The 11,552-nt window shown below is 40.5% G+C and overlaps 1 protein-coding gene across 1 annotated transcript; it reads right to left on the bottom strand.

Moving 5' to 3' along the window:
* Window positions 1-3,332: 3,332 nt before the first annotated feature.
* Window positions 3,333-8,340, bottom strand: LOC140064453 (keratin, type I cytoskeletal 19-like). Its single transcript, XM_072111381.1, has 7 exons — window positions 7,761-8,340; window positions 6,135-6,217; window positions 5,435-5,591; window positions 5,183-5,344; window positions 4,956-5,081; window positions 4,184-4,868; window positions 3,333-3,719 (listed from the first exon to the last, which is right to left on the bottom strand). The coding sequence occupies exons 1-6, from the start codon at window positions 8,265-8,267 to the stop codon at window positions 4,623-4,625; spliced, it is 1,281 nt and encodes a 426-aa protein (XP_071967482.1). The 5' UTR covers window positions 8,268-8,340; the 3' UTR covers window positions 3,333-3,719; window positions 4,184-4,622.
* Window positions 8,341-11,552: the final 3,212 nt, after the last annotated feature.

The raw sequence follows: 11,552 nt of genomic DNA, 5'->3' as shown, positions 1-11,552 counted from the left end.
ATACATAACACTGAGTGTATTATACAAAAATGTACTGTAGTATTTATGAGTATTTTAAGCAAATTATTAGTTGTCAGACATCATGTCCATACCAAACTATCTGTGGCAAATTGCTAAAGTCTTTATATGAGAGGACACAATAGATACTGAACACAGGTAGAAATGGGGTTAGGATACTCGGTAGGGCTTGCCCCATGTTTTTCCTATATTTTACTACTATATCTAACACATTTTTGTACAACAAAAATGTAGGTATCTAGAAACTTTTTTACCCACCAGACCCACCCTGTCTGATGCAAAACTGATGGTAGACACTGATTACACTTATGAGAAATTTCCATTGGCACATGTAATTATATGACTAATTTATAATGATGAGACACAGAACCTGGATATACGAGAAGTGTAATTGTACGTATTGGAACTTGTCATTATCTTTGTCTATAGTTAATCAGTTATTAAGCAAGGAACTAATTGTTTCCTGCTAATCATGTCATAGATGAAGTATTAGGGATTAAACAGGATAATGTCTGCTCAGCAATATGTTTGCTTAAGCCCTTTACAGGTCTAATGAACAGTTTGCTATAAATGATACAGACCATAGAGACAGGCTGGAGACATCTTTAGACAGTTTTCAGTTGGTGGTGAATTAGGGTTTCTTAGACTTTGCAGAGAACATGATTCTGATGGTCCACAATCCATCTGTTCAGAAATGATGTAACCCATTGGGTTATCCCATCATATTACAAGCTATACCAATAATCAGGACTTGAAGACAAAGGAGTGTGCTATGAAGGGCCCAATATTGTGCTATGAAGGGCCCAAGATTAAGAATATCAAAAACAATCCTTAAATATCCAAAAATACAAACATGAAGAAACCCTTTTGCAAGTAAAATATAGGACTTAACGTACAATGGTGGAATAAGGTATACAGTAAGGAATACAAGCAATAATTTCAAATATGCATGAGCAGGCTTTTTACTTACCTAAAATGGGTTGTCCCATCATAGCAAGTTAGTCCCTATCTGCAGTTTAGTGCCTAGCTTGCTGATTGATGGGGTGACCTCCACGGATCACGAGAATGTGGATCCAATGTACTCCCGTCACACCCTGAGATGACCGGAACAACCAGTTGGCCATGCACTCTGTTTACCACTATGGAGCTGACAGAGACTGACAATCTCGGACAGTGCTCGGCTATCTCTGTCAGCTCCATAGAGATGAAAGGGGCAGCCTTTGCCGATCAGCCCCCACCGATCAGCAAGTTGGGACCTATTCTGTGGAATACATACAGATGGTGTGGGATTAGGGGGATTCATAACCTGTGCCTCTTGCCTGTGTTTTTCTTATGTCTGTACTGTTTTAATTGTTTTTAATAAGTCTTCATGTATGTATTTTTTGCTGTATTTAATAAAGGATTGTTTTTGATATTCTTAATATTGGACCCCTTATTTCACACTCCTTTATCTGTATGAGTTATCTTGCAAGAAACAAGCCCTCATTCAGTTATATCAACTCATAACACACAACAACATTTCCCACCAAAATCTCTTTGCTAACCCTTACCTCTACTCATTTTAGAAACGTGAAGGAAGCAGATAAAATCTCAGGTTGTGGAAACTCTTTTTCAAAATTAAAGGGTCAATAAGTGTGAAAACATGTTTTAATAAGTTATGTGTTCTTAATAGTTATATGTAAATAAGTTATAGGTACTAGTAAAAAGTAAAACTCAAGCAGAAAAAAAAATAGAAAAAAAGGTATAGGAACCTTTCAGATTCCCCCATTGCCCAATTTCCAGTTGTACTGGTACCCCTCCACTCTACATATTTGTCACCACTGTGTCCAATAATTAACTGTAAAGATGAGTGGTTATGTTCAAACACCATTAATGATCTAGGAAATACAGTCACAGTTCCGGCAGCGCCACAAAAAGAGCGTCAGGGCCCATAAGATTAGTTTTGCATACAATTTTATTTTTATTGGAAACCCAACTCATGTTGAAATAGATTTGGGACTATTGGGGCCAAAGAAAACTTTAAAGCTTTTGGAATGTACTTTAACGCGTAGTTTACTAGAGATTGGAAAGCCCTTTAAACATCATTCCAGCCATTTTGAAAATTATCCATGAAGGTAACCCCTATCCACATCAACTTCTGAGGTAGATGTCAATGAACATGAAGAAGAGCTGATCTATGTAGATGATGTTCTATATGATTCACCAGTGATTTATATAGAGGTTACCACTTATATAGAGGTTAACACAGGGTCGTACTACTCACTTTCGTCGGACTGTTCGCCATTTCAGTATTTGCGCAGCTTTGACAGGTATTTAACAGGGGTTTGCTCTGTGATTGGGTTGTGGCGCAGCTGCGCAGGCTCTCATGCGATAGAAATCGGGGGCGTGCTGTCAGACGATCCGACTGATTCGGACTGAACGCTAGATTTCAGTTTCAAATTGTGTCATAAGACAATGCACTTACATGCACCAGGAAGAAGGAGGTGAACTCCGTCGGACCTGAGCGGGGAAGCGACACATGCAGGATATCGGGCGCACGATCTTAGTGAAACGCAAAGTGCATTATTGTCAGACAATGCACTTTCAGTGAACTCCAAGGAACGGGTAAGTAAATGAGCTCCATAATTTCACTGCACAAAGCTCTGTGTTCAGGTGACTACTAGAAAACAGAATGTAATAGCCTAAAGGTAACCTGTGAGGCCAATTTGGGGCACTAAACCACCGATACATATGGGCTTCTGGTAGCCCTGTATTTCTTCACTACATACCTGCAATAAAAAAATGTTTATACTTACCTTACCTGGTTCTCTGAGCATCTGCACAGTGTAGTACACTATGGCTTCATTGTGTATGCACCGTACCTGTGGCACATGCACAACAAAACCAGGGTGTGCTAAATCGGCTTCATTGCACAATATAAAGGTTTATTTTTTGGGATATCTGCCACAACTAGGCATGTAACAAAGCATCTCTAAAATATAAATATTGTATTGGTTTTGAAAACAAAATGGTATCAGAACACTTTCACACAATATATACGGCGACCGTATAGCATACTAGCAGCTAGCATACGGCCGTCATGTAAGTGCATTGTGCACGGCATTGTGCTCTATCATTTACTGTAAGTTTGGCATCCGCACGGAAAGGGGAGGGATGAGGGGCGCTCACCCCTCCACCCCTTCAGCCAACCGTATGCTAAGCACGGGTCACGGCCAAGTGTAGCAAACTAATGGACATTTACTATGAGGTTTATATTAATCATTTCAAAATACAATAATAACCAAGACAAATAACCAAGACAGATGAGGCAGAAGTGCATGAAAAAGCTGATGAGTTTATTAGATATAGAAAATAAAGAGCACAAGAAGCTGTATCATCTGGTTATAAAAACACAGGCGTTACATTGGCAATAGTGACTCCAGCAGGTAACTCAACTCAAGATACTAGTGATACTGGCTCTCCAACCTCTCCAGAACCAAGTGCAGGGCATTCTGGTATATGTTATTCTTAAATAATGAGAGTTTGCCACTTCAACAGGTTATGTTAGACATATTACATTTGACTTATTCAGGTATCTGAGCTGAGTTTAGAGATACGTCTAGGTTAGTAGTTGATTTGATGGACCTTCTCCTTCGATGACACCACTTTTCCATTTACGGATTCCTCAACAATGGTGCGGACATGGCGGGTGGTTTGAGGGGCTGAAATCAAAGATACACAATTTAGTAAAAAAAATTGGAAATAACTAATTTATGGATTTCTTTATAGATTTAATTTAATTGACTTCCCATTGAATGTAGTGATTGAGCAGTATGTGTATGATGACTGCTGTACTTTTCCTTATTATATAATAATAAAAGGAGTCATGGAACTCTGAAGACTACCTAGACAGTGACCATCCAAAATGGAAGCCAAGCAGTGATAACATCTAGTGGCGGCCATCTTGTAGCCTGTTGATCATAAAGTATTCTACAAGCTTATCATAAAAAAGTGTATCATACTGAAAGTAGGATAGTCTTCAGGGTAAGTAAAATTGTGGGTAAGACCTCGATATTTTTGAGAAGTGCCCATTCTTGGATACAGCTGGCACATTTTGGTAGTATAACCATAAATTAATTAAAAAACAATCATTTTAATTAAAAATAAGAGAATCCAATATACTTACTTTCTTTGTATGTGCTGTTGGGAAAAAGAAAAAAAGAGAAAATAAGTAGTTAGACAACTGCTTTAGGAAATATGTGTGTTGGCAACATTCAACATTGGCAGCATAAAATAAGGCCTGAAGGGTTTCCATATAGAGTAATGGAATGACAGGTACGACTATCGGATGTACCGTCTAAGTAGAACATTATGTTATGTATTAGATTATATGAAGCGGAAATTAAATTTGTATCATGGGGCCCAGTTGGTTGAGAGTTGATGATGAGTTTGAGGATCGAGTTAGAACTACAGTGTATGCCTCTTGTGGCAAACATCTATCTGCCAAGGTAAACCTAAAGACTTCGGTGTCTCCATTTCTCCTGTTTATAACCTATTATTCCTCACTATGTTGATGATATCAAGAAAGCTTTGGGAGTGCTTTGCTTGTCTTGTCTCTTAAATGGTCAGTATTTTTGTACTGTTACGTACCCAATATCTTCACCCTCCAAAAGACGTCTGTAGGTTGCAATTTCTTGTTCCAGGCGTGTCTTCACATCCATGAGTATTTTATACTCATAGCTCTGGCGCTCCATATCTGACCGCAAATCTGCAAGCTGAGCTTCCACATTGCTGATCAGATCCTGGATCTGAGAGAGCTGCATGCAGTAGCGGCCTTCTGTCTCCGCCAAGGTGCCTTCCAGTGCCCCTTTCTAAAATGAAGAGTAGTGTTAAGAATATATAGTACTGTAATTGGTAGAATACTTTATATCAGAAACTATGTTGGTGCCAGAACTAACCATGCTTAGTTGGGTCTGAAGTTCAATCTCTAGGCCTTGGAGGGTACGTTTAAGGTCGGTTATTTCTGTTTTGCTGGACTGGATCTGTTCACTGTGGCTTGCAACTTCTTTGTTCAGTTCCTCTGTCTGTGACATAAATATTGAACACAAAGGTGAATATTTTATCTACTTGATACTTAATGTGAAAATATCATATTTAAGGAGCATCCTCAAAATATTTTGCTCACCTGCTTGAAGTACCAGGCCTCAACTTCTTTACGGTTCTTGTCAGCCAGAGATTCATACTGATCTCTCATGTCAGACAAAATCTTAGTCAAGTCAACGGCAGGGGCAGCATCCATCTCTACATTCACATGGCCACCAACTTGTCCACGGAGAGCATTCATTTCCTATGAAACACAACACATTATGACCTTTAAATTTCCAAATTCTTCTAGAATAAATGTCTATTTCCTCATCTCTATGTTGATCAGTCATACCTCCTCATGGTTCTTCTTCAGGTAGACCAACTCTTCCTTCAAGCTCTCAATCTGGATCTCCAGTTCTGATCTAGTAAGGGTCAGTTCATCCAAGACTCTACGTAGACCATTGATGTCACCCTCAACATTCAGACGCATGGAAAGTTCAGTTTCATACCTGGTGGAGAGTGTATGGACAATTATTAGGAGGGTCAGTTAACAATAAGCTACCACCCACAGTATTTAGCCATGATCTGTTGGACAGTCTATATCCTAGAGATTGGTATCTTGAAGGACAGGACTCTATAAACAAAAAATTCTACTCCAGGGTATGTATGAACATGGTTTCTAAACTAAACAACCTTTTGTATAAATGTAGACAAATATCCTATTGTATCTCTAGGGAGACCCCTTAGAGAAAAATGCCAGACTATAGTCACTTATGCAAGATAAAATTAAAAAATCTTTATTGTTATCAATATAAAGTATAGTATTATGTATTGATAACAATTAAGATTTTCTATAGTCTGGCCTTTTTATCCAAGGGGTCACCCTACAGACACATTATGAGATATATAGTGTTAGTTAGCCTTTGACTAGAGTGTCGATAATGGCAAGGGGCGACATGATGTCGTAATATAAGCATAATCACCCCATATTCCTGATTCCACACTACTGTATAAATGTAGACATAATTGACAACCAGAAAACACAAACTTACTTGGTCTTGAAGTCATCAGCAGCCAGCCTGGCATTATCAATCTGAAGGACAATGCTGGCATTGTCCGTGGTTGCAGTGAGGATCTATGTGATAAAAAAACATATTCTAGTTACAACCTATAACAAGTTATTTATTGCTATATGTATTGTATATGTAATACCAAAACAGTAGAGGTCATAACAGCTGTCCATCAGGTAATGGGAGGAGGAGCTACAACTCGTTAAGAAGCTTGATATTGTCTGTTAGATTCCGTGTAAGGAACTAAGCTTATGAATTAATTGGCTCACATTACTGCTATATTGTTAGAGAGACAGTTATACTAAAGAAAAGAGGCCCATATAATGTTTCAGTACATGGGTCCAGAAGTTACAATTGAGTACCAGAAATTCTGCAGTTGTTATATTATAGTAGGCCTAAGGACATTCGGCACCTACTCCCTATATGTCAATATATGAAAATGTGAATATTTTGAAAAAAGGTATAGCAAATTCTATAGAATAGAACATTGCAATGAGGAGAATATTGGGAACGGGCATTGATCAAAGCCTAGAAGATGAGGCTTACATGCACTCATTCAGCAACAACAAGACAATTCCTGGTCAATTCATATTTCCATTAGAGTTGTTATCACTTTTGTCTTGCAGTATGTGGGAGTCTCACAAACAACATCTCTTTCATGCAGTTTGTATGTGTTATTTACTTCTAGTGCTCTAAAAGATTGGCTTTGTATGTCTTTAAAGTGATTGTGCTAGGAATATTAAATTTTGAATCCCATCAAGGCCAGACATAACTAAACTAGTGTCCATATTTTATGTAAAGTCCCCAGTGACATCTTTGCTCAATTTCTCTTAATTTGGTAGTAATTACCAAATTACCAAACCGAATACAAGTGAATGAAATATTATTAGTATTAGCTCCCACAGTCATACATGCCTCATATTGATGACGTCATCAGTATGTGTCATTGATGGGCAGACGATTTGGAAATATGGAAATGTGATTAGTTACACAATTATAAAGTAGCTAGTGATGCCACCTTTAAGGTAAATTCTACCGCCTCTGTTTATCAGTCTACTCACAGTAGTAAGTGCATTCAGGAAATACTAGGCATAAGCCCTAAATGTAACAGATGTACAGGCTGTCCCCGGGTAACGTGCAAGGTTCTGTAGGTTTGTTCTTAAGTTGAATTTGTATGTAAGTTGGAACTGTAGAATTTGTAATTGTAATCCCAGTCAGAACTATTTTGGTCTCTGTGACAATTGGATTTTAAAAATGTTGGATTGTCATAAAAACCAGGATTAACACTAGAGCTTAATATCAGACACCTTTGAAAACTATTATAGCTATTTATTGTAGCCTAAGGCTATAGTACAATAAATTACCAGCATCCAGAGTTCCGTTTGTAACTAGGGGTCGTCTGTAAGTCGGGTCTTCTTAAGTAGGGGACGCCTGTATTGCAATTTGTACTTATAGACCATATTTGATTTGTCTAAATATATACATGTAAACATCTTTCACACATAAATACAATTTATCTTTTTATATGTTACATCAACTTATACAACAGTTACATGGATGTAAAAGTTTAATATAAGCAGCAATATATTTGACATATGTTAGTCTTACCTTGTGGCGAAGATCTTCAATGACTTTGTAATATTGGCTGTAGTCATGATCTTGTCTTGGTGCTTGCTTCTCATACCATTCCCGAATCTTATTCTCCAGCTCAGCATTGGCCTTCTCCAGGGAGCGTACTTTGTCCAGGTATGAGGCCAGACGGTCATTCAGGTTTTGCATGGTCTGTTTTTCACCTCCTGCTAGAAGACCCTCGCCACCTCCAAACCCACCTCCAAAACCATAACCATAACTAGATGAAAAGTTTCCACCACCTAAACCACTAGCTAGGCCACCAAAACCTCCACCTAAGCTACTTCCAAAACCACTAGCTCCAGAAGAAAGTACCCTAGAGGTGGAGACAGAGATATTATTTCCTCCACTGCCTCCATGGATGCTAGGTGCCCTGTAACTACCTGTGGACAGTCTGCTTGATCCACCAATATGACCACCTAATCCCAAGCCACCTGAAGATCCTGAGGATGTAGTTGTCTGTCTCATGCTGTATGAGGAGGACATGATGTAATTGTAACACTTGTCTTTCTAAGTGCTACCTGTGATGTTTGGATAAGTGTAGAAATCCTGACTTTCCATCCTTCTCTTTATACAAGAGGATGTGGGTGTGACTTCTACGCAAGGAATGGTCCCTCAGAAGAGTCATCGGCTTTGATTTGCGTGCCAACATTTGTGAGAGAAGCGGGATTCATCATTACCTCATTGGTCTGGGAGAATAACTTAGGAGTGTTTCATCATATTACCCCCCTCCCCTCTTCTTCCCTTAAACCTCCTTAAACAAAGTGCTTTCACTCATCCAGGAGAAGGTATTGTATGTGTATATGGCGTTAGTTCGTAAAACAAAAGCTCTGATTCACATTGAGTCAGGGAGGCACCTAGCCCCAAGGGTATACTTTTGATATTCTTTTACCTTAGCCAGGTACAAAATTCAGTGACCCCTCCCAATTCTGGAAAGTTTAGGAAATAAAGTGATATTGGAGCTTGTGTTGTGGCAGACAACAATGCTTTTAGTGTGAAGAACCTAACTTACCCTGTTCAGTAAGTAGAACCTAAGAGATAACATTCATATTACACTGGAACCTCTAAGATAACAGCTAATATAACATTCCTACAGGTAGAGCTATTCAACTAATATACTAATATATAGGTTATTCATGACCCATATGATTTGTCACCATACACTACACACAAATAATGCACAGTCTTTTTTTACCTATTTCAGTTCAGACAAAATGTTGATTATTTTTCAGGACTATTTATTTCCAGATGATATCATTCTGTTATTATGATCAATGCTTTGGAAGGTACCACATGAGAAGATTTGTGCTGATCTGAAGAATCATCCTGAGCTTGACTAACTAGTCACAATCTGTGATACATACAGATTTGTCTAACACAAGTTAGACAATAATATGATGGACCAATATTTCTATTGCTCATGACTATTATCTATCCACTATCCATTTAGAATAGTCACATGTTGTACTATCATAAGATTCCTTGTAATAGGCTGAATGTTGTATATGTACACATTGGGGCATATTTATTGTACATGATGTTACAAGGCAGGTGGCTACGCAGCGTTTATTCTATGTCAGCAGGGCCTGGCATAGAAAAAAACGCTGCCGGCGACTTTTCACATATGTCCCCACAAAATAATCGCAAGTACTAACAATAAGCATTTCCGATTATTTAAGGGCCTCTTCTGAAAGAGACTGCCCGTGACAGACACGGTCACTGAAAGAGACTGATCGAGACAAACACGGTCACTGAAAGAGACTGTCCGCAAGAGACACAGTCACTGAAAGACTGCCCGCGACAGAGATGGTCACCTGAAAGACACTGCCTGCAACAGACACAGTCACTGAAAAAGACTGCCTGAGACAGACACGGTCACTGAAAGAGACTGCCCACGACAGACATGGTCACTGGAAGAGACTGCCCACGACAGACACGGTCACTGAAAGAGACTGCCCGCGACAAACACGGTCACTGAAAGAGACTGCCCGCGGCAGATACGGTCACTGAAAGAGACTGCCGTGACAGACATGGTCACCGAAAGAGACTGCCGTGACAGTCACGGTCACTGAAAGAGACTGCCGGCAACAGAGACGGTCACCGAAAGAGAATGCCGGCGACAGAGACGGTCACTGAAAGAGACAGTCTATAGATACTGTACATTTAAAATATTTTTTGTTTACCCATTCTATTTTGTTGTAGCTAAGAGCAGTTATTTACTTTCCTGGGTAATGCCGGGACCATATATACTTGAGCATAAGCCGAGTTCTGCAGCACAAAAAATGTGCTGGAGAAATTAAACTTGGTTTATACAATCTATAAAAAATATCAGCCGCTTGCTGACATCATAGTGTGTGAGCCGGGAGTGACAGACCCTGCATGATGGCGGCACACACTATTGTCAGCAAGCGACTGATGTCAATGTGGGCACTGCGGACCTATGCAAGAACCTGCTGCCGGCCATCGGGGATCTGTGGGGGCGTCGTAAATTTGCCATGCTATATACTTGAGACTGGCTGACTAGCTATATACTGGTGGCAGAAGGTCGGCTATATACTGGGGGCTGGCTATATACTGGGAAAAGGATGCAGGCTAAATACTGGGGCAAGAGGCATGCTATATACTGGGCGCTGGCTGACTAGCTATATACTGGTGGCAGAAGGCAGGCTATATAGGTGGGGGGGGAAGCAGGCTATATACTGGCGGCAGGAGGCAGGCTATATACTGGGGGCTAGCTGACTAGCTATATACAGGGGGCAAGAGGCAGGAGGAAGGAGGCAGGCTACATACTGGGGCAGGAGCCAGGCTATATACTGGGGCAGGAGGCAGGCTATATACTGGGGGCTAGCTGACTAGCTATATACAGGGGGCAAGAGGCAGGAGGAAGGAGGCAGGCTACATACTGGGGCAGGAGCCAGGCTATATACTGGGGCAGGAGGCATTCTAAATACTGGGGGCTGGCTGACTAGCTATATACAAGGGGACAGGAGCCAGGCTATATAATAGGGAGCAGGAGGGAGGAGGCAGGCTATATACTGGGGGCAGGCTGTGTTCTTTGGGCAGAAGGCAGGCTCAGTACTCTGGGCAGGAGGCAGGCTATATAATGGGGCAGGAGGCATTCTATATACTGGGGATGGCTGACTAGCTATATACATGAGGGAAGGAGGCAGGCTATATACTCTGGGCGGGAGGCAGGCTATATACTGGGGGGCAGGAGGTAGGAGGCAGACTATATAATGGGGGCAGGGGGCAGGCTGTATACTCGGGGCAGGAGGCAGGCTAAATACTGAGGGCAGGAGGCAAGCTATATACTGGGGTGCATGGCCTATATACTAGTGTCAGGGGGTGAGCTGGCTATAATCTGGGAGGCAGGAGGCTGGCGAGCTATATACTGGGTGGAGGCTGTGACCAATGCTTTTCTCACCCAAGTTTTTCCCAGTTTTTTGTCTTAAAATTTGGTACCTCAGCTTCTACCCGGGTCTGGTTCTACATGAGTAGTGTTTATGGCACTTTAATTTCCCTTTCAGATAATAAAGTTTATTATTATTTTTATACAATATCCAAAAATTAACTATTTGCAGGGGTGCCATGTTTTTCAAGCAGTACTTTATCTCCCATGGGAAAACAGTATGGCTATTGGTTTTTGCTTGCCCCGGGGTCATGTCATTTCTGGTCTGCTACTACTGCTATACCTGGGATTATAATCTATCTGGATAGAATTTAGGGACAACCGGTACTAAAATCTCACAGATTGAAATTTGGTAAGGTCTG

Source organism: Engystomops pustulosus, chromosome 6 (genome assembly GCF_040894005.1).
Source record: "Engystomops pustulosus chromosome 6, aEngPut4.maternal, whole genome shotgun sequence".
NCBI lineage: Eukaryota > Metazoa > Chordata > Amphibia > Anura > Leptodactylidae > Engystomops > Engystomops pustulosus.
The sequence above is the reverse complement of the archived record's forward strand: the minus strand, read 5'-3'. Positions and strand labels throughout refer to the sequence as shown.